The sequence below is a fragment of the Carassius auratus genome, chromosome 7, assembly GCF_003368295.1.
Source record: "Carassius auratus strain Wakin chromosome 7, ASM336829v1, whole genome shotgun sequence".
NCBI classification, from domain to species: domain Eukaryota; kingdom Metazoa; phylum Chordata; class Actinopteri; order Cypriniformes; family Cyprinidae; genus Carassius; species Carassius auratus.
The window spans coordinates 17,225,535-17,248,876 of record NC_039249.1 but is presented as its reverse complement, the minus strand read 5'-3'; the positions used below and the strand labels follow the sequence as shown (position 1 = coordinate 17,248,876).

Here is a 23,342-nt window from a genome sequence, read left to right as displayed (position 1 = left end):
TGTTTGTTTTCCAGAGCCATTTCCAGTTTCCTCTGTAAAAACTGATCTTCTGAATGTTTCTGCCGTGAAGCTGAGCTGGTCTCCTCCTCAGCAGTACCGCAGTGACTTTTCCTACCGAGTTTTCGTGTCCAACTGCACAGAAAATAGTCGGAACTTGTCGACTTCCTTTGAAAACATCACCATTCCAGACTTGCAGCCTGGCACCCTGTGTCAGTTCAGTGTGTATAGTTTTGCCTGCGGCATTCTGGGACAACCAGTGTTTGTCTCTGTCTTAACAAGTATGTACTCCTTCATATACTTGCCCCTCTCATAACTTTTTGTATCACTGCCTTTGGGAAGAAAATACTAGAATATTAGAAAATAGAGTGTTTCTAATATTTTCTTACCATATATGTCTTATATATATGAATCATTGCCGGACCTGTGAGAGGAACATCATTTCATTCTCCCATGTCAATAAAAGAGAACTTGAACTTGTATATACTCTCTTTAAAATCCACTTTAATTTCTCTCTCTCTTTTCTCCAAAGAGCCCTCTACAGTGTTTCCCAAACTAGATAATCAAGGCTCTAACCACTCACTGTTGGTGACATGGGATCATCCTGCTGGTGGGCTGGACAGGTTCATTCTGAACATCAGCAGTGAAGAAGGATGGAGCAGCTCTAAAGAGCTCAGTAGCACTGAACACAATCACACCTTCAGTCAACTAAAAGCAGCAACTGTCTTCACAGTCACACTCACAACTGTCAAAGCAAACTTCTGTGAAACATCCGATTCAGTAAAAAATGCAACTTGTGAGTATTCAAGTCCAAACATGGTTAGGGAGTCATGCGTTAGGACATCTCATGACTTTGTAAGCATGCACCATAGAGGGCCGTAGTGTTTAAAGATTTTAATTGTGTTGCAGACCCAAACAGACCAGGAGAGATGAAGATTTTGTTGAAGAGCAGTCATTCATTGTTGTTTCGATGGGATGAAGCTGAGAGCATGACAGCTGGCAGCTTCAAGTACAGCCTGACCTACTCGCCCAGCTATAATACCAGTCAATATCTCACTCCTAACAACACTTTCCTTTTGGACGGCTTGCGATCTGGAACATCCTATAATGTTTCTGTGGCTGCTGTAGGCCCGATGGGTTTCCAGAGTGACTCTGTCAGAGTTTATGTAACCACCAGTAAGTTCTGCACTTTCAAAAATACAGAACCGATCAGTTCCATTGAAATAATAGTTCAAGATATACTGTACACATTTTATGGTTAAAACATTTTTTTTATATTTATGGGTCCAACAGAACTGGGCACATTGAAATGTTCAAATTTCTTAAATTTCTGTTCATCAAAGAATTCTGGCAAATAAAATGTGTTTTCAACAGTTAAATAAGAAGAAATCCTTGAAGTAAAGCAGAACATTATAATAATTTCTGAAGGATCATGTGACACTGAAGGCCGGCGTAATGGCTGCTGAAATTTGCTGTCACATATAGATTGCATTTCAAAATGTATTAAAATAGACATCTGTTATTTAACTGTTATTATTTATTTATAATATTTAATATAATATTTCAGAATATTACTGTGTTTTTTAACAAATTTATGCAGCCTTGGCGATTATAAAATATTTATTTTATAAATTTACTAACTAAATTTAAAAACCTCAAACTTTTAAACCATAGTGTATGGAATATTTCTGCATTTTGCAAGTACACAGATCCTAAAAGGACGAATAAAAGGGAGTAGTTCATTCACAGATTAAAAATTTCAGTTATCTTTTACTTTGTCATCACTTCTATTATTTCTTTAATGGAACACAAAAGATGAATTAAGAAAATAAATCCTTTCTTTTATATAATGAGAGGACTGGAGGACTCGATCTATCAAGCTCCAAAATGTGTTTAAAAAGTAGTCCCTACCACTGGTTTCTCAGTAAATAATTTTAGTTCCATTATCAAAAAATCATGATGTTTTATGCAGTTGGGAAGGGCTTTCCTCTCCTCTGAAGTCTTCATCCTTCTCCCCTCATCTGTTTTCAGAGCCTGATCCTGTCCAAAACCTACAAGTTGGTTCCACAACAATAAATAGCATTTCTGTAAATTGGATAAAAGTGGAAGGGGTCCCAAAATATGTAGTAAGAGTGTACACTGAGAAGGAAGAGAAAAACACGACCACCCTAAATAACAGCATGACCATAGAAAGTCTGATGCCTTCAACACGGTATAACATCAGTGTCCAGAGCAGCACTTCTGACAACACAGAAGGAGAAGCTGTGTGGAGGCAAGCATGCACAGGTTAGTACAAACACTATATACTGTTAAACATAGTTTTAAAGCAGAACTGGTTGAAAAAAGCAATTTCCAGCATTCAGCGCAGAATGATTATTTTTTTCCTGTGCTGTAATTGTGTAGTTTTCCAGCGCGCAGAGACAAATCTACTTTAAAATGCTGATACAACAATCATGAAACTCTTTAGTCTGTTGTCTTATGTCTTGGTTGAAATAAAGGTCAAATAATATTGTCTTGGGTGTGTTTTACCGTGTGCAGATGCAGCTCCAGTGAAGGATGTGAAGTGTGTGGGTCCTAATTTAACCTCAGCAATGCTTCGTGTCTCATGGAGCCGTCCTCCTGGTAATAACCAAGGCTTTGAATTGAAGCTGAACTCCGACACAAACAAGACCTTCGAACTATCCTACAACTTCACTGAACTTCAGTACAACACTCTGTACGAAGTCATGCTCTGGACAGTTGGTTGTGGGAAAAAAAGTACTGCAGAATCGATCAACTGTAGCACTGGAATCACAAGTAAGTAAAGTTACTTCTTTTGTATTATGTGTTTATGTGTGGGTGCATATCACATATTTCTTGTTTGTTTGTGTTTGTAGAACCTGTTGTACCTAAAATAGCAACAGTGAGTGTATCAGAGCAAAAATACAACAAGTTTACTTTGACTCTTCGGTCGGACATCTTTGATGACTCAAACGGTCCTGTGCTCTATTATGGTGTGCTTGTCTACTCCGGTACTACTGGTATGTTGAATAAACCTGAGACTTTTATGTTCTTTGAATTCATTGATTTGTATTTGTAACATTTTACTCTGCAAAATGGCTCTCCATTAGTCTCTTTAATAACTGATAATTTACTGTACCATTAAAATGTTTGGGTTGGTAAATGTATATAATTTTTTTAACAAAAGAGGAGGATTTTGGATTGTAAAATATTAGTTTTTTCTTTCAGCAGATTGCTTGGACAAGAATAAGAAGTTCGATGGTCAATGCCTGTTGAACACCTACGAGGACTGGAAAGCAAAGCGGTGCCGCACATTCCTGGCTGTTATCAGGGAGAAGGGTCAAACAGAGTTTACAAATGTACAGACACAAACGGTCATCATTGGAGATGGATCCGAGTGGAAAGGTTACAGAAATGGAGAACTAAATGCAAAAGGCACTTACAAGTAAGTCAATATACTTCCCAAACTTTGAACTAACTTCACTGCTTCATACATTAGAAACCATTCTAACAATGTAATGGTTATCTCCATCACTAAATTAAACCGAACTACTGCTCTTTGTTCCTAATGTTGCCTTTCACAGCTCCATTAGCTGCATTATGATGCTATGTGTTTGGCTTTCTTGCAGTTTTGCTGTCATTGCTTTCACTCGTCTGGAGAGAAATAACAATTTAGTGGATGTTTCTAATTCATACTACTCCATATCAGAGTTTTACCAAAGTCCCGTCGAACTACCGGAGAATCCAGGTAAAGACTGGGACACTTTCTCTCAATATTTAAAGGGGGGGTGAAATGCTCGTTTTCACTCAATATCCTGTTAATCTTGAGTACCTATAGAGTAGTACTGCATCCTTCATAACTCCAAAAAGTCTTTAGTTTTATTATATTTATAAGAGAAAGATAGTCTGTACCGATTTTTCCCGGAAAAAAACGACCGGCTGGAGGCGTGACGTGTGGGCGGAGCTAAAGAATCACAAGCGCCAGTAGGATTTTGTGTTGAGAGCGTTTGGAAGCTGTGACACCGTAAGGACAAAACCAATCAAAACAAACCATGGCTAACAGTCAGATTGAGCATATATTTATGATCCAGAATCAGATCCAGAGGCTGCAATTTAACAAGAGCAGCATCAGCAACATACATGTGGTATGTACTGAAACTGTATATATTTGTTTAGCGTTTTTGGAAAATTACTAAGTTCCACTTTATGTCTTCTTCTTTTTTTTAAGCTGTACATGTGGAAAGTGCAGTTTGATGTCAACATCGCATGTTGTTTACTTGATGTGCTTACGCGCTGATAGCTAAGTTAACAACACAGAGATATTTGAAGCAGTTTTACTCACCGCCTGCAGTTCCAACACACGATCGTGACCCTTTTTCGTTGGGACTGCATTATCCTTAAGAAATAAACGATGTGCAAATCCGGCGTCAAACTGGGCATTGTTTGTAAAACAAGCATCCTCGAAATGCAAGGAACAAACACTTGCACAACTTCTCTGATGCTCTGTAAAAATAAACTCCGTCCACTGGTCCCTTAATGCTGTTTCTCTTTTGGTAATCTGTGCAGGGTTGTCTTGCCCTGGCAACCAAAAACACACTTCTTTTTTGACAATTCGCTCTCGCTCTGATCAGTGAATGTCTCGGCTCTGCTCTACGGGAGCGCGCGCTCTTCCGGGAGAAGTGCGCTTAGCACCCATATAAGGAAATTCCGCTCCATCTAATCTCACACAGGGCCATACTCGAAAAAAACTTTCCGAAACTTGTGACAAACCGGAAGAGGTTTTTTTGGAACAAAAATACTCCTTCAAACGTACAACTTAATTTTTGAAACTTTGTCCATGTTTAGATTCCAACTCTTTAACAGTGTAAAAAACTCAGTATGCATGAAATAGCATTTCAATCCCCCTTTAACATAATGGGACTGGGGTTTTCAAATTAACATGTCAAATGAGTTTTATTGATGTGTTTCAAATACAGAATTATTCAAAAGCATACTTTTAAATCAAATGTAAAAGACATTTAGATGAGATTACAGTTGGCATTGTCAGAGTTGTTGTTGTTTTTAGCATTAAAAATCTTGTATTGTTGAGAACAACACTTTTATTGACTTTATTACAATAACTCATCATTTGGATGCTTTGACTTATCCTAGACTTATTTCTAACGAGTGCATCTGACCTATGTACAGTATACCTAATCACCAGCAATTATATCTGCATTTCTAGAGTGTATACATGAATTCTATCAATAATTTCAGCGTTAACTTTATTCTTTCTCCATCTGTCAGTGGTAATTGGAGCAGCAGCTGCAGGAGCCAGTTTAGCTGCTCTTCTTATTCTAATCCTCATCGTGGTTGTGGTTTGTAGAGGGTAAGACATTTTACAGATTTCATACATGATTCTTGATGTTTGGAGTGTTTGAATTGTTTGATTTAGTGATAGAGATGCTAGATTTAGAGGATTTAAGATTATCATTGTGTCCCCACCGTTTTACTACTCTAATTTAGGTGTGTAAAGATATGCATTTCTTGTTTCCAGAATGTTCCTCAGTTCTGTTTTTTAAGTATTAATAGAAAGTGGCAACTAGATAATTACATTTGTGCTCTCAATATCACAGGAAGCAAAACAAAGATGACTCTACTAGTGTTCCTATCCACTCTTTAAGGTTAGTATACTGGTCTCCTCAAAACAGCATTGCAACACATTTGAAAGAAACAATAGAATGAATTAACATTGAGCTGTGAAAAGTAACCTTTTACTTTTTTGTTTTCTTTTGTTTTCTTACAGAAACAAAGTGTAAGTAACCATACGTTTGTTCACACAAATTTTCATACGCATTTATGATGTGACAGAAAATTATGACTACATACACTGTAGCTTAAATAAAAATGATTCATGAAATGGAAAGGAACATGAAATATTGTCTCATAGTAAAAATAATGATATCCCAGAACAAAGCCACAATAAGGTCTCATTTTTTTTAACAATATTTAATGAATTACCTAACAGGTACTAACAATTAACAATAAATTGTTTAAGTATTTCTTAACTTTTTCATGTTCATGTTAGTCTGCAGTGTTAACGGATACAACTTTTGATTGGTAAATGCTTAGTTTCTACACATTAACAAGTATTGTTCATCCATTATAAGTGCAGTTTAACTAGTGTAATTAACATTGACAAATGAAACCTTACCCTTTTTCTGTAAAGTGTATGTTTATCATTTTACTCGCATTATGCTACTGAATATTTAATGAATACAATTGTATGTGGTTTACTGTATAGTTAAAATACATATATTTTTTTCATGGGTTTTTTAATGGTGTCATAGGAGTAATCCAATAAATGTGGAGGATTATGAGGCTTACTATAGGCGGCAAAGAGCTGACTCCTTTTGTGGATTTGCTGAAGAATTTGAGGTGATTATATCTTTGGCTTCTCTGTATATTATATTACAACTGATAAACTCGAAATAATATTTGGTATCGCAAGTATTTTGACTAGATTCTGACTGTGTTGTGTTCCTCTTCATTCATAAATATGTGACATACACTTATGTATCTTCTTGACTTATTGACAGAGAAACAAATGCTTTATTACAGGTGTATTTTTGATGTAAATCAAATCAATAGAAAGATTTAACTAAACGTATGTATTTGTGTTTTTAGGATCTAAGGCCAGTTGGGATAAATCAGCCGAAGACTGTTGCTCAGGCCCCTGAAAACAAAGCCAAGAATCGTTATAACAACGTGCTGCCATGTAAGAGCCGCAGGACTCACAAGTGTTTCCCTTTGTGAAGTTACACAACACTGAGTTTCCTCCACTCTGTTCTAGACATGTTACCCATATTCATAATAATTAATGTGTTCTTGACAGATGATTCATCTCGTGTCAAGCTCTCTGTGCTCAGCAGCTCATTTGATGACTACATCAATGCCAGCTACATGCCGGTAGGAAAGGGGAAAACTACAAAAAGATGACATTTAGCTCTTTAAACTATTGTCACACTAACTGTGTGATATTTCCAGGGTTACACTTCAAAGAAGGAGTTTATCGCAGCCCAAGGGCCACTGCCCTGCACGGTCAATGACTTCTGGAGACTGATCTGGGAGAAAAATGTCCACACTATTGTCATGCTCACTAAATGCAATGAGCAAGGACGGGTACAGTATACACTCATGCTTCACTTTCTCTGTGATCTCACTTGTTAGTGCCTTCATTCCTTATGTTTTAGTTCATTTTATTGTCAGATGATGCTACATATAAGGCTTTAAAAGCCAAAATCACTTGATCACTACATATTCAGTGTTCACATCCTCATTCAGCATTTTAATATCATTTGTAATGCCTCGTCTCAGGTATTTAAATAATGAGCATATATGAATTCTGCCACAATCTTTTGTCCCTCAGGTAAAATGTGAAGAATACTGGCCAGCAGAGACCAAACGTTATGACAATCTGACAGTGATTAATATTTCAGAGGTTCCATTGGAAGACTGGACTTTACGTGACTTTGAAGTGAAAAATGTAAGTCTATATTAATATTTGAACATTTGAACTGACATTTAAATACCCCATATATTACATTTTAGTCATTTAGCAGATGCTTTTATCCAAAGTGACTTACAAATGAGGACAATGGAAGCAATCCAAATCAGCATAAGAGCAATGATATACAAGTGTTATAACAAGTCTCAGTTAGAAGTTTATTACTGTATATAATAAATAAAAGGAAAACCGATAGAATAGAAAAAGAATAGAGCAAGCTAGTGTTAGAGGCCTTAATTGCTTTTGTTAAATTGTATAATAAATAAAACAAATAGGCTGAATACAAAAAGATTAGAGAAGCTAAATCATGACTAAAAATAGGAACTTACCTCAACCGTAATAAATAGCACTTCTGTGTTTTTTTTATTTTTTTTTTTACTGCATTTGTGCCCATACTTTTTGTATTTATGCATTTTATTTATACGCATTATTTAGGCTAGGAAATTATTATACATTTGATTTAAATTATATAATTCATATATATATATATATATATATATATATATATATATATATATATATATATTAGTCAGTCAGAATGATCTTTTTGGTAATATGTTTGCAATGTGTCAAAAAATGATTCCTGTCATAACAGACGAAAACAGCAGAGTCTCGATCAGTCCGTCACTTCCATTTCACTGCGTGGCCAGACCATGGAGTTCCTGAGACCACTGAGCTTCTCATCAACTTCAGACACCTGGTCCGAGAGCACATGGACCAGTACTCAAGACATTCACCTACACTTGTACACTGCAGGTACTTCAACAGTTCCTGAACTCTTCTTCAGTTTATACAAACCGATCTATTCAACAACATTTTATTATACTCCCACAAAGAAAAATGTCATTTTTCATCAGATTTTTTGTTTTCATATTACAGTGCTGGTGTGGGGCGCACGGGAACCTTGATTGCCATTGATCGGTTAATCTTTCAGATTGAGCAGGATGGTGTAGTAGACGTATATGGGATCATCCATGATTTACGCATGCACAGACCACTCATGGTTCAAACAGAGGTACATTCATTACCAGCTTTTGAGATTATATATGTAATATATGCTCTTATGATTTGTAAGCCATAATGGACATTTTTATTCTCTAACAGTGCAGTCCTTTACATTCTCTGCTTTTGCAGGATCAGTATGTGTTTCTTAACCAGTGTGCAATGGACATCATCAAGTCTCGGACTGGAAACAATGTAGACTTGATCTACCAGAACACAGCTGCACTCAATATTTATGAGAACTTTGAACCCTTAAAAAAAGACAAAAATGGCTACCATAATGCCTGACTGTCTACCTTATAATTTGCTGCACCTCTGTAAAAAAAACTTTTCTCTTTTATTTTTTTAAACTGAGTTTTATTTAAAGAGGAAAATACAACAATGTATTTATTAAGAACTTTGTTTATAAAGGTATAAAAGTATGCAGAAATATTTTACAATTTTCTTAATTTTTTATCAGATACAGAAATGTAGTTGCAGGGATGTTTTGTGAGAATTTTCATAGAATAAATCTGATAATTTTTCAAGTACATTCAACATTACAAAAATGGCATTTCCTCAGACATAGACTACAAGTGAAATGAATAGAAATATAGACATGTGAACATGTCACATGGTACGTTGCTATATCACTGCAGCATTATTAAAGACAAGATGGGTTTTCAAAACACATTTCCTTGATTTAACATAACAACTAACCTTGGTATGTGCAGTGACATTATCCATTAAGAGATTTTCTGTATGTTATGTCGGAGCTGTTGTGCCAGGTTGCTTTTCTCAGGTCTGTGGCTTTAATAAATCTATTATTTCCAGATGTCATGGGCCAAAGGTTGACCATAAGGACAATACATTAGCAGTGAATGCTTATTTTCAGTAAAGATACATGCTGACCTGTCTATTCCTGTATTGTACATGTTTTTGTTTTCCTTTTAGAATGAGGTCAGTTATGTCTACTGATAATTTATTACAAAACTTTTTTTTACAGAGTGTGACTCTGTATCATGATTGTGCACTTAAATGGTTATATTTGTACATAATATATGTTGTTCAGACTGAACTTTCAAACAATTTTTTTCCACAAAGTGTTCCAGGGACTTTTTGCTTTGTGTGGTTTTAATCTGCAATTTTCTGCACAGATTTTTTAAAAATCGTTTAATGATACTCTGCTGGTCATGATAGAGAACCACACAGATGAACTTTATATTATAATGAGATTAAAAAACTGCACTTTATTACACACTACTGTGGTCATTTCTGTCTGGGTGGGAATTGGGGACTAAATGACTAAATGGCCTTCAATTGCAAAAAATGTACATTTGTCACTAGTAACAACATTATAGTTACTAGTCACTATTGAAATAACTACTACTAATCAATAAGTACTAGTATCTACAGGCGCTGGTTATATAATTCGAATATGATCAAAAAGTTGATTTATTTCACTAATTCCATTCAAAAAAAGTGAAACTTGTATATTATATTAATTTATTACACACAGACTGATACATTTCAAATGTTTATTTCTTTTAATTTTGATGATTATAACTGACATCTAAGGAAAATCCCAAATTCAGTATTTCAGAGAACTTGAATATTGTTAAAAGGTTCAATATTGAAGACACCTTGTGCCACACTCTAATCAGCTAATTAACTCAAAACACCTGCAAATGGTCTCTCAGTCTAGTTCAATGACACCTTGCACAAGGAGGGCAAGACACAAAAGTGTCCAAGCACATTAATAGAGAGGTGAAGGAAGGAAAAGATGTGGTAGAAAAATGTGTACAAGCAATAGTAATAACCATACCCCTGTAGAGGATTATGAAACAAAACTCATTCAAAAATGTGGGGTAGATTGACAGAGTGGACTGCAGCTGGAGTCAGTGCTTAAAGAACCACTACGTACAGACGTATGCAAGACATGGGTTTCAGCTGTTGCATTCCTTGTGTCAAGCCACTCTTGAACAAAAGACAGCGTCAAAAGCGCTCCCCTGGGCTAAAGACAAAAAGGACTGGACTGCTGCCGAGTGGTCAGTTATGTTCTCTGGTGAAAGTAAATTTCAGGGTCCCAGAGTCTGGAGGAAGAGAGGAGAGGCACAATCCACATTGCTTGAGGTCCAGTGTAAAGTTTCCACAGTCAGTGATGGTTTGGGCTCCCATGTCATCTGCTGGTGTTGGTCCACTGTGTTTTCTGAGGTCCAAGGTCAACGCAGCCTTATACCAGGAAGTTTTAGAGCACTTCATGCTTCCTGCTGCTTACCAACTTTATGGAGATGCAGATTTCATTTTCCAACAGGACTTAGCACCTGCACACAGTGCCAAAGCTACCAGTACCTGGTTTAAAGACCATGGTGTCTCTGTTCTTAATTGGCCAGAAACTCACCTGACCTTAACCCAATAGAAAATCTATGGGGTATTGTGAAGAGGAAGATGTGATATGCCAGACTCAACAATGCAGAAGAGCTGAAGGCCACTATCAGAGCAACCTGGGCTCTCATATCACCAGAGCAGTGCCACAGACTGATCGACTCCATGCCACGCCGCATTGCTACAGTAATTCAGGCAAAAGGAGCCCCAACTAAGTATTGAGTGCTGTACATGCTCAAACTTTTCATTTTCATACTTTTTAGTTGGCCAAAATTTCTAAAAATCCTTTCTTTGTATTGGTCTTAAGTAATATTCTAGTTTTCTGAGATAATGAGTTTGGATAGATAAATTATACTAGTATGTAATGAGCAAGTACTATGAATAAGTACTAGGTCCTAATAAATAAGTACCTAATATAAAAAAATAAGTACTAGTGTCTAATGAATAAGTACTAGTAACTAAAAAATATACTAGAATTTAAAGAATAAGCACTAATTAGAACAAGTACGGTTTATAGATTAAATGTTAACACGGCTTGCCATAGTTCATCTGCAATTCTTTTAGGCTTTAGTCAGTTGACGGCTAACCTAGTCACGCCTCCGCAGTGTTTACGACACAGAAAGGAAGAGGAATTTCCTCGATTTGCATTATCCACAACAAAAATGGCGAGGACTATGTTATAATGGTTTTATTTTAGCACATTAGACACCTTCATACGCTTCACACTTACAACCCATCCGGTTACATATTTGTACGTGTGGTCGGCTACCAATTTAAATGATCCGTGGTCTTGTGCGGAGATGAAACGACAGCAGATGTTTATATCTTTGTATAAATGATTACCTCTATAAATAATAATAGTATTTATATTTTCTATTTAAAATCGTTTAAACCCTTCTTTCCCACCGCAGTGAGCAGAGCGTCGGCGAAACTGAAACCTGTTGATAGTTTGAGGTCAGGTTGAAGTTCAGTTTTGCGCGTTTCTGGGTTTAACCTTTCCCTCACATTGAATTATGCTTTGTCACCGCTGCTACCGCGGGATAAAGCCGTAAAGTGTGTACCAGTATATTCGTCGGCGTTTCAGCGGAAGCTCTTAATTTCCCTGTTTAAGGAGCAGATCGTGCGGAAGGAGAACTATCGGGGAGTAAAAGCCCAAAACTGAGATCTGATACAGCTATTTGAGTCATGGAGCCGGCTGCGAAGCAGAAAGTGATTCACATCACCTACCTCATCGCAGCTCTGGACATCACCTGGCTCTTCCTCCAGTTCTCCATAACACCGGTTCGTCTTCATTTGAGATCAGATGTTAAATAAAAGCACATTTGAATCGATTTTTGCTGAGCCCTGGAATTTATATCTGCAGGGGTTTTGGCTATGTTCCCACATTTAGTAAACAAACTATTTGATAATGTGAACCATTTATATTTACACTTATATTTTTAATATTACTTATATTATAAATTAATAGATGCACAATATCACACATACACACACACACACGTGTATATATATAGAGAGAGAGAGAGTAAGAGTAAATATGAATTATTATTCATCTGCATTACATGTTTGTGATATTCTTCATTCTTCACAGCTGGTAAATGTAATATAGGCTACAGCAGATTAAAGCTGGCCATGTTGTTTGCCCGTTCTAGTCTATTCCAGGCTCTCAGATAATCGGACAGAAATAAAACTCTTATAATGGATGGATTGTCTTGACTGTTCAGTTTTTTCTTCTGTGGAACAGTATTTGGCGAGGAGGCTCGGGTTCGATACTATTTGGTTTGGGTATCTGCAGACCACAGTTGGAGTGATTCAGTTGCTTGGAGGCCCTATTTATGGAAGGTAAGCATTCAAACTCATCTCTGTCTGATGGGTTTGGAAATAGGAAAAATGTCTGTAACTATGTGTGCCTAATGAAAATGACTTGTTTATGTAATGTCTTACTTTAGTTATAGGCTTAAACTATAGGTGTGTCTTGTCTGTTTTCAGGTTTGCAGATGTGTTCGGAGCACGTGCAGCTCTCTCTGTGTCTTGCTTGGCATCAGTGGTTTATTTCTTACTGTTGGCGGTGGCAGACAACACTTTTATGCTTTTTGTGCATAAACTACCTGCTGTTTTTATGCACGCACTGCCAGGCAACACATGCTTCTACACTCTTACATATACCTTACTCGAACACACAGTATACAGGTACGTGAGTGCATTTGTATTTGTGTGTAGGAGCTCAAATGGTGGTAGCAGATCTGCCAGAGAATGAGAAGCGAGCAGAAGCTCTTGGGAAACTCGGCCTCTGCTTTGGCGTAGGCATGATCGCAGGATCATCACTGGGTGGGACCCTCAGCACACGCTATGGGTAGGACACACTACACCACCTACACTATGCTGGAATTACTCTAGTCTTCAGTCACACATGATCCTCAGAAATCAAGATAAAATGAAAGCAGCACTGATCTAGTAAAACAGGATTGTTTTTCTAGATCAGTGCTGACAAGTGCCATTGGTCATATGTGTTTTTGTGTGGTTTACAGGGAAAAGTTTGCAGCATCTTTTGCAGCTGTCGGAAGTTTGGTTTCTTTGCTGTTGGTGTTGAACTTCATCCCTAAACAGACCAAAATACACACCGTGCCGGAGAGTAACAGTATGGGCATAAACAAACACACAGCTCAGCTAGACACAGAAGGAATGCTCTTCCAGTAGCCATTTGTAACTTTATTGTATAAAAGTCTTATATTAAGAATCAGATTATTGTATATTGTTAAATGGAGTTTGTATATATCTGTTTTATGTATTACTAAAAAAAAAAAATTTCCATAAAAAATATAATGATTATTATGATTGTTATGTTTGTTTAGAGAAGGGTTCATCAAGTTCTGTGTTTAATCTGGGAGAGATCACAAGGCTGATGAAATTTCCAGGTGTTCCAAAGACTTTCACAGTGAAGATTATTTCTGGATTGCCATCAGGTGAACATTTTAACTATTAGCATTTGTGATTTTAAACATACTGAAACACCCCTAAATTGGAAACAAATTTAAAGTGGACCTGAAATGAAAATTCACCAATTATCTTCTAAATGCATGTTATTAATATGATTTTGAATGATTAGTTAATGCATGCAATATGTTTTTTTTTTTTTTTAAATGACCTGCTACTTTTTTATTAGGATGTCAAAACTTTCAAATCTTTCAGAGAAACAACAGACATTTATTTGTTGTTTTTATTGCATATAGGTATATTTCAAGTTATGTTCTCCATCATTGCCATAAACTTCTTCCAACTGAAGGCAGAGCAGAATGGCTATCTGATGGCTTACTTTGGCATAGTACAAATGGTATAAACACATATAAATAGTTCTGGATTGAAGCTCAGCTGTGCTGAGGCAGTAAGTGACACTGGTGTCTTACTGTTTAAGGTGATCCAAGGTGCTGTAATTGGGCGTCTTACGTCTAGATTTTCAGAGTCTTCTTTACTGGTGCTCTCTGTTGGGATATCCAGTTTAGTGGGCCTTGCACAGGTAAGATGATATTGCAAACAAGTTCATTTTTTGTTTCAAATTAAATGCATAACAGTTGTGTAAATTAAACATGGAAGCTGGATTATGTGACTGGTCTCATTGTGTGTATGTTAAATATATGTGTGTTTTGTGTGTTTTTTCAGGCTATGATGACCAACGTGTTTCATTTTTGTTTAATCGTGATACCCATGATGTTTTCTCTAAGTGTCTTCAACGTCATCACAGACAGCATGTTGACCAAGAGTGTGTCTCCATCTGACACAGGTAATCCACAAACACACATGCTAGACTGAACAAGCCCTTGTGCATGAACATGATATACATACTTATGGATGTACATTTTGCACAATATCTGATGAATCATTTCCCATGCAAATGTTTTCATAATATAGTAAGAATGTATGTAAAAATTGGGACAATAGTTTTTTGTTAGAATAATACAAATATTATTTTATTAATTTATCCTTAACATGTTTATATTAAGAATATTTTCTTCAATAAAACTGGCTTGCACTGTTGTCATTAAATATAATTTGGTCTATATAAAGCACTTTGAAAGAGAGAAGAAATCAAACGCTGTGTGCATTGTTTGTTTGGTGTGTTCAGGAACCATGCTGGGTCTGTGTGCATCGGTGCAGTCTCTTTTACGAACTGTTGGCCCAACCATTGGAGGATTCCTCTATGAAGCATATGGTGTGCCATCTTTCGGATACATCCAGTGCATCATTAATGCTGCTGTCTTTAGCTTTCTGCTAACCACTGGAGGGCGCTCACAGCCAAACAGGCCATAGAAATTGTGAAAGAGGTTGTTTATGACTGTCCTGTTCATGGCCACATTGTGTGAGAGAGGGCTGTTTACAACAAACCATGGCATTTAACTTACCTCCTCACACACTGGGAAAGGACTTGGTCACAAATAACCCAGATGATATATTTTGTTAATACCACAGACATTCAAAATATCCTATGTTACTGTCAAATTACACTTTATTGCACAAGTTAGCTCAGGATCATTTTTATCATTAAAAAGGAGCTGGCATGTGAATGTCTAGGTCAGCACAAAAAAAGAAGTGCAGTATGCTTTTATCTGTGTGGCATTATAGTCTAGTTTTAACAACTATATATTATACAGCTAGTATTCATTATAATGATGTTGTAAGATGTCATGGAAAAAGAACAAAATAAAAAATCCATAATTTTGTATCTGAAACTCCTTAAATGAATATAAGCTAATAGCTGTTATAATTTGTTGTTGTTTTCATTGTTTCTCCATATTTATTTTGTTTGTCTGCTCTCCAACTCCTGCTAGGTTCTTCAAAGTCACACAGACTGTGAGATTAAATGTGCACATTTTATTTTGTGACACTATTATAATGCTAGACAGCACCCCTTTTCACATCTTGAGGGAAATCTGTCCACCCTTTTTCATGTTTATCTTCACAGCACGTGTGTGTTAGTCCAGCTGCATATTACTGTATGTTCACATCACTGATACCAAGAATATTCTTTATTAGTCAGAAGTCAAAAAGAATGCACTGACCACCTCAGTTACCATTCACTTTTGTTGCATTTCTTTTCATATAAGTTAGCCAATTAAAGTAAATGATCACTTCCAATTCTTCCAAGTTCCTAAATTATTCTCTTGTGTTCCAGTAGAAATGAAGTTTAACTGTTTTGTCACAACATGAGCATGAGTAAATGAGAATTTTTATTTAATTATTTATTTATTTATTTAGGAAAACCTTCATTAACTACTTCTCAGGACTCATCAGCACTTGGATCATAATGATTTTTATTTTCACCGTGTCATGAAAAAAGAAATATTATAGAAAAATAGAAAAAAAAAAATATATATATACAAATAGAACTGTTTCTTCTTGCAGCTGAGCCTCCATTTCTTTCTCTCTCTCTCTTTCTCTCTCTCTCCCTGTAGTTGTGGGTATGCACCAGTGCTGATCATTAGCATATATTATGCTAATGACGGGCGAGACGCGCGTGTTATCCTCCGCACCTGAGATGCGCGCGAGGAGCAGCTGCAGTCGGACGGGAATATGCGTCGGTAGTCATCGGTGGAAGACTGAGGGGAGAATCGCATTCCATTTCAAGTGATTCACATGAGTCACGGATGGATCCTATTTTAACTCCCGGAAAGAAACTTTTTTTACTCTATTTATTATTCTTTATCCTCATATATCAAGGTAAGCAGCATGACGATGAACTGATGTGTTCTTTTCCGATTAATTTATCATTATATATATATAAATATATATATATATATATATATATATATATATATATATATATATATATAGAGGAAAAATCCATTTAGATAGTTAAATTGTAAATTTAAGTTATATATTATTGTCAAGGAAAAAGTTTTATTGCTCTAGCCTAGATAAACATTTTGGGAAAAATATATATAGGCCTAATGATAATGGTCTATATGCTTAAATATCTGAAATTTAAGAAATTAAGGAATGGATAGGTAAAAAAAAAAAAAAAGATGTTCTGGTAATCATTTCTTATCTTAATTTCTGTTTTAAGAAAAAAAAATAGGTTAAGATAAAAAGAGTCTTAATTTAATGTATTAAAAAGCTTACTTTAAATATAATGTATAATTATGTAAATATATTGTTATTATATATAAATAAGCGTAATTTTTAGGCCTATGTGGAAAAAAAAAACTAATGTGATTGTAAATTGTTTATTTTCAGCACATATCACGTGGGGCGCTGAAAGTCTGAATTTAACAAACCAGCATGATTTTGAAAAGTGAGTATTATCTTATATATTATCTGAGTATTATCCTAATATTATCTTATTTATGTGTCTGTCCGATGTCCGTCATTTTTTTTATGCATATTTATGTATTTGCCTATATCATTTATTATTATTATTATTATTATTATTATTATTATTATTATTATTATTATTATCTGTTATAACCTACTGGTAATGGTAAGCATTATTTGCACATTTTAAGCATCTTTAAAATGCTGACATCCTGACCCAGCGCTAATTTTGCGCATGTTTGATGAAATCACACGAAAGGTCTTGAGGTCTGTAACAGTTGTGAAACAGGCCGACAAAGCTCAGTCGAAACGCCTGTGAGTCTCTGGTTTTTCTGTCGAACACAAGTGCTGATTAGCTGTGTGTGAGGAACAAACCGCTCCTTGTTCTCTGTGTGTCCCAGCAGCAGCGAGAGCAGCAGGATAATGCTGGAGAAATGGGATCCCGCTTCCCAAACGGAGCAGGTAGGAGAGCTGAAGCGATGCATTGAGAGAGCGCACGGGAAACCTGCGCTAAATGCGATGCCATGAGGTTAAATGCATAACATTACAGAAAAACAAGGTTTTTTCCTGATTTATGATAAAAGCGAGCTTGAAAGTCGAGTTTGTTGAAAAAGATTTTTGGTGAAAATAGCCTGCCTGAATAAATTAGGATCTAATTAAAGTGGAATATGCTAAAAGTGAATGCGGTTTACATTTTAGTATGTGATAGGCTATTACAATTATTAAATATGATTATTACAATGACAATAAAAATTCAATATTTCTCCCCTTGCTCATTTATTAGAATACATTTTCAAGAGCATATGATTTGAAAACAATTACACCAGTCTTTAGCGATGCCGTGTGTTCAGTAATTGAAGAAGAAAAAGGGAGGTGCAAATTATGCACGGATTTGAGAGCCTGACCCCCTAATTAAGACTTTAAAATAACGGGTTATGCACGGCCATTATGCAAGCGTGCGCGGGCTACTTTTAATTTCTACAGGGGTTTCAAGCGTTTTAGTTCTGGCCACAAATGTTAGAATGTCAGGGTAAATTTTATTAGTAGCCTACATAAACTAGCTATAAGGCTCGAGCACTTTACATTTGACTTTATACAAAATAATATAATTTTTGTTTTTGGTTCATTTGTTTGTTTTGTTCAAGTATTTTGCGTTTGGTTAATTGTCTTAGACGCACAAGGCGAACGCGACAGATTGCGCCCTGAGAAATTCCTTGCGAAGTTTTTTAAAAAGGAGCTGACCCTCCTGAAATTCATTGTTTAATTCGCACACTGAAAACACATCCCCCAGTGCTGGATTTGTTGAGCTCTCTTTGGGACAAAAGCCGTCATTTCGGAGGCAGTAAAGCGGTTTCAGGTGTCCGCTGGGCGCTCAGGATTGGTGAAGCTGTTCCCCAGAGCCGCTATTCACCGGGACACACTGGCCCCGTTCATTATGTCAGAAAACATCTCCCTTGCAGCCTCGTAAGTTACATAAAATTATTGAACTCTCAGATATCAGGTGTGATGGGGAAATGCAGGCAGAATAGAGACGGTTTCGGTCAGATAAGAAAATGATTTATTTCTGAAGTGAAGTGAATCGCTAATCGCTCTCATGTACCCCCTCCGGCGGTAATAATAAACTCTTATCCATGCTATGCGCATGCAGCACATGCTTCCAGGCTCTGTATAAGCGCACAATGATTTATTATTAGATGAAGACTTTGATCGGAATTTCAGATTGCCCTGTGGCGTCCGGCTTCTGGGTCTCTAGATAAATTAGTTCATGGAGGTTTTAATTAATCTGAGCCTATATGAGAACAAATTAAGGTAGTTGAAGGATAGACTTTGCGTTTTTCACCTAAGCTTAATTAGTCAACTAATTCAAACGAATAGTTTGGATTACAAACTTGTAACACAATATTCTCACTGCCTTTGTATTTTATGTTAAAATTCGGCCTACAGGTATGTCTTTTTGACAGTTCAATTTATTCTTTGACTCTAAAGGCTCGTTCACCATATACGATATTGGTAACTATAAAGATCTTCTTTTAAAAATCCTTCTAAATTTAAAAGAATAGCAGAATTCATGCCGCATCTATATTTGGATATTGTTGATGAAGGACATTGGAATCACTTTCAGAATGTTTTTTTATTTTTTTATTTATTTTTTTCCCCACAGCAGATGAATGAAAAAAAAACATTGACAGCCATTTAGGCTGATGATACACTGTACAACTTTTTGAGCAATGTTGCTGGGCATCTTTGGGAAGTGTTCCCATCAACAGGCAACCAGGTGAGACACAGGGCCCACGACCAATCCAGATAGAGATTTGTTACCCTTTCTCAAGGGGAAAGTGCCTCAGCAACATTGCTCAAAAAAAGTTGCTCGAAAATATGCCCCATGTATCATCAGCCTATCTTTCCTGCATTAAGGTGGTCCAGCAGAATGTTATCATCCACTGGTGTTTTCACCAATATAGTAATTGTTATAAAAATCTTCATAGTTAACCTTCTTGTGAACAGACTTTAATACGGGGGTCTTTCCAAGGTCCACTTGGTGGGTAGAGCTACAGACTAGGGGCCCCTGTTACATATTGTAAAAAAAAAAAAAAAAAACATTCTATGCATACTAATATTCTTGCATATTGAGCATTTAAATAATAAATTTTAATGAGTCATACACATTATATTTTAAGTGCACTCAATGCATTTATAATACATTTGAATATAGAATGAATATTTAGCTGAAATTCAGCTTTGGATGGCAATAACTTTTCAGTTACTCCCTGGACAACCCCCTGTTAAACGAACTATGTGTTAACTTACATATTTTATAATTTTTCCTTAAAGGGATCCTTAGAGAGCAACACTTCGTCAACAGAACAAACAGAAGCACAGAAGCCATCACCCCGCAGAGCCACCGGTAAGAACTGAACTAAATGTTACAATGTGCTCTCTTTGTGTATATTTTGGGTCTTTGTGCACAATCCCACTGTTAAACAATGCAGTTTTTATTTTATTTTTTATTTTTGCCTGCATGTTTTGCTCTTGACACCTGCACATATGTTTAGGGCTTCATCTGTAATGAACTGTTTGTTGATGTGGGTGTACAAGAATTTGCTAGTGAAACCATCTTTTTTGTGCATTGCATTTAGTAATAATTCTAAGCTATTATATCATATTAATAATTACTGTGTGCAAGCTTGTGATGCATACACATAATTCTTGTAATGATGAACTCCAAACAATACAAGTTATGTTCATTTGAAATATGAGAAAGGGGCTTTCCTCTCTTTCACTAGACATCTGTTCAACAGGCTGATGAGTGTCATCATTACACACAAGAGCAGGATTCATCTTAATGCTTCAGTGATCACTTCAGATACCAGATCCCAAACACACACTTGAATCCACTGAAACACACACTATTTAATGAGCTTTATTTGTGTTATACAGGTGCTTGTACATCTCCTTGTCTGAATGGGGGTTGGTGTGTCCATCCAGACTTGTGTAACTGCACTTTATACCAGGCCACTGGATCACACTGCCAGACAGGTACTGTACCATGGATCGAGAAATGTAATCTCATTTTGAGATGATTTGATCATGCACTTTAATCTCATTTTGAGAGGTTTGGCATGACAAATAATAGATCAAATATTTCAGTCCCCAACCTAGGCTTTGAGCGAGAAATGACATGCCGCTCATGGGGGCAATACAACTATGAGACATTTGATGGACTTTATTACTACTTCCCTGGAAAATGCAGCTACACATTACTGAGAGACTGTGAAGACAGCACTCGGTCAAGTGTACATATACAGGTGATCTCTTATAATCTTTATAATAGGATATTTATTTTGCTTTATTTGTGATCATTTTCTCTATAATAATAATAATAATAATAATAATAATCAACATTCATTACAGTATACTTTTGTCACCTATAATCATTCAACAACAATGAAAAGGGATTGAGCAACACTTGTGGTGAAGAGCGTTTTATTATTTTTAAGATACTGTATATCTACCATGGCATTTCAGCTTAGAATCCTTCATCAGTATATATCAACCACATAACCACCTATAGTTATTCACCAGAAAATATGTCCTTTACCAAATGGTTATTTGTTGCCTTTATTGCCTTTATCTTCAAAACAGAGGTACAAAAGCTGTCTCTGAGGCAGCACCTTTTTCGAAATTTATTAATAAATGTTACATTTGAAGTACTAATACACATCCTTCAGGGACAAATAAGGTACAAAGGTGAATGTTTTAAAAAGGTTCTCACCCAGTGACAGCTTTTGTTTTTTTCGGAGAGTGTATTAGCTTTAGATGTGGTTAGTTTCAAGCAGGCTGCTGTTCTCTGCTGTGCATCAGAGATGCTATAAGTGTGTGTGTACTGCACAGCTCTTGCCTGAGGAAAATATTTATTGGCATTCATAGAGAAAGTGATCTCATTATTATGGTCATTTATTCCCATTACAGTTTAATACAGTAATTATGGCAAGGGCCAAAACAGAATTGGCTTTGTTCTCCCAGACTCACTGATGGGAATCCAGAGGAGGTGAGCTAACTCAGCCAGGAGTTTCTTTAGGCCATTAGCTTAAGTGCCAATATCATTTATCAATGAATTGAAAGGGATGGCCGACAGTAATGCAGAACTTAACCAGGATTGGCCCGGCTGCTCTGGATAAGAGGACTCCACTCTTTGATGGTGGAGAGGAAGCGTCTTAAGAGCTTCACACTGTATTTGCAGACACTTTATGTTAGTGATAATCTGGTTTGCTTCCGCTCTACTTTAGCATTGGTATTCTTTTAAACTTTCAATTTAGTTTAGTTTTTCTTCACTTTTTAATATGGCAAGATTCTTATATCATGTGATTCATCTGCAGGTGCACAATGACCCAGAATGCAGTTCTTTCCCATACTCCTGCACTCGTTCAATCAGCCTCTTCCTGCCTTGGGAGGGGGAGATTAGGTTACAGAACTTCAGTGTTACTTTCAAAGGTCAAAGGTAATAAACATTCACATTCTACAACAATTAAATTCAGTTAAAAGTTTAGTTGTATAGGGCTTTTTTTGCGATACAAATTGTTGAAAAACAGTTTTACAGACAATTAAGTTTAGCTTGACAGTGGTGACTATGTCAAATTGATGTACATATTTTTTAACTGATATGGAACTTAATAGGTAGCCAGTACAGAGACTGTAAAATTGGGGTAATTTGATCATATTATCTTGGCCTGGTAAGGACTCTAGCCGCTGCATTTTGGACGACCTGTAGCTTGTTTATTGACGAAGCAGGTCAACCACCTAGCAGTGCATTACAATAGTCCAGTCTAGAGGTCATGAATGCATGAACTAGCTTAACTACATCAGAAACAGATAACATGTTTCGTAGCTTGGCAATGTTTCTAAGATGGAAGAATGCAGTTTTTATAACATGTGAAATATAATTTTCAAAAGACAAGTAACTGTCTAATATAACACCCAAATTTCTGACTGTAGAGGAAGTAAAAGTATGATCTATGTGTGTGTGTGTAGTTCTAACTGAACATCCTCTCTCTGTAGTGTGCAGCTGCCCCATCACATTCATGATGTTGAGCTGGAGCGCATCTCTGACTACATTGTAGTGTCACAGCCACAGAGTTTCACGCTGGCCTGGCAGGGACTCACTGGCTCTGTGTACATCAAGATGAGTCCCGAGTTTGTAGGACACACCTGTGGACTTTGTGGAAATTTCAATGCTGACACTCAGGATGACCTGAAGACCAGCTATGGCAAGTTTTACTCAATTTCTTACTGAAAAAAAAAGAAGAAAAAAAAACCCCTTGTGATGGAAAGGGATTAGAGATTAAATCAAGAAATTGTAGATTTTAACAGTTTTGAACAGTAAGAAACAAGTAATGATTATACAGTTAGTACAGGCCATTTTGTTTATTAACAAATTAGTTCCATACATTATTTACTTATAATTATTATGTATACAGTTTTTGAGAATATATTTACTTAAAACCATTTGTCACAGCACTGAAGTTGTAAATAAAACAGAAAATTATTGGAAAATGTTTTACAAGAACATATAATTGTTTGCAAAATGTCACATTTATTTCGGCGTAAATGGTTTTTTGTAATTCTGTTT

At 36.2% G+C, this 23,342-nt stretch overlaps 3 protein-coding genes across 8 annotated transcripts in view; all 3 read left to right on the top strand.

Moving 5' to 3' along the window:
• Positions 1-9,784, top strand: part of LOC113106123 (receptor-type tyrosine-protein phosphatase eta-like) — a 34,497-nt gene extending 24,713 nt beyond the window's left edge. For 4 of the 6 annotated variants that reach the window (XM_026267735.1, XM_026267734.1, XM_026267739.1 and 1 more), the window contains 19 exons: positions 15-278; positions 530-793; positions 907-1,173; positions 2,029-2,283; positions 2,536-2,793; positions 2,874-3,017; positions 3,226-3,442; positions 3,627-3,745; positions 5,284-5,365; positions 5,613-5,660; positions 5,783-5,791; positions 6,327-6,414; positions 6,664-6,754; positions 6,872-6,945; positions 7,024-7,158; positions 7,406-7,522; positions 8,139-8,299; positions 8,423-8,558; positions 8,678-9,784. In XM_026267735.1, the coding sequence (XP_026123520.1) occupies positions 15-278; positions 530-793; positions 907-1,173; positions 2,029-2,283; positions 2,536-2,793; positions 2,874-3,017; positions 3,226-3,442; positions 3,627-3,745; positions 5,284-5,365; positions 5,613-5,660; positions 5,783-5,791; positions 6,327-6,414; positions 6,664-6,754; positions 6,872-6,945; positions 7,024-7,158; positions 7,406-7,522; positions 8,139-8,299; positions 8,423-8,558; positions 8,678-8,833 (2,885 nt within the window). In that variant the 3' untranslated portion in view covers positions 8,834-9,784. The remainder of the gene's footprint in view (positions 1-14; positions 279-529; positions 794-906; positions 1,174-2,028; positions 2,284-2,535; positions 2,794-2,873; positions 3,018-3,225; positions 3,443-3,626; positions 3,746-5,283; positions 5,366-5,612; positions 5,661-5,782; positions 5,792-6,326; positions 6,415-6,663; positions 6,755-6,871; positions 6,946-7,023; positions 7,159-7,405; positions 7,523-8,138; positions 8,300-8,422; positions 8,559-8,677) is intronic. The other 2 variants (XM_026267737.1, XM_026267736.1) reach the window with 1 other exon arrangement.
• A 2,310-nt stretch (positions 9,785-12,094) lies between these two features.
• On the top strand, positions 12,095-15,626 carry LOC113106122 (solute carrier family 22 member 18-like). Its single transcript, XM_026267733.1, has 10 exons — positions 12,095-12,190; positions 12,654-12,751; positions 12,899-13,044; positions 13,130-13,262; positions 13,438-13,547; positions 13,762-13,872; positions 14,140-14,240; positions 14,322-14,423; positions 14,567-14,687; positions 15,030-15,626. Exons 1-10 carry the CDS (start codon positions 12,095-12,097, stop codon positions 15,212-15,214), a joined length of 1,203 nt encoding a protein of 400 aa, XP_026123518.1. The 3' UTR covers positions 15,215-15,626.
• Positions 15,627-16,372: 746 nt separating this feature from the next.
• Positions 16,373-23,342, top strand: part of LOC113106118 (otogelin-like) — a 46,416-nt gene continuing 39,446 nt past the window's right edge. The window contains exons 1-8 of the mRNA XM_026267721.1: positions 16,373-16,621; positions 17,138-17,195; positions 17,617-17,677; positions 20,048-20,120; positions 20,654-20,752; positions 20,864-21,021; positions 22,093-22,214; positions 22,772-22,980. Coding sequence (XP_026123506.1) covers positions 16,549-16,621; positions 17,138-17,195; positions 17,617-17,677; positions 20,048-20,120; positions 20,654-20,752; positions 20,864-21,021; positions 22,093-22,214; positions 22,772-22,980 — 853 coding nt within the window. The 5' untranslated portion in view covers positions 16,373-16,548. The remainder of the gene's footprint in view (positions 16,622-17,137; positions 17,196-17,616; positions 17,678-20,047; positions 20,121-20,653; positions 20,753-20,863; positions 21,022-22,092; positions 22,215-22,771; positions 22,981-23,342) is intronic.

Coding starts and splice junctions, on each gene's coding strand:
- LOC113106122 (XM_026267733.1), top strand. CDS start 12,095: ATGGAGCCGGCTGCGAAGCAGAAAGTGATTCACATCACCTACCTCATC. Junction 12,752..12,898: donor GGAGGCCCTATTTATGGAAG/GTAAGCATTCAA, acceptor GTCTGTTTTCAG/GTTTGCAGATGTGTTCGGAG. Junction 14,241..14,321: donor ACTTTGGCATAGTACAAATG/GTATAAACACAT, acceptor TTACTGTTTAAG/GTGATCCAAGGTGCTGTAAT.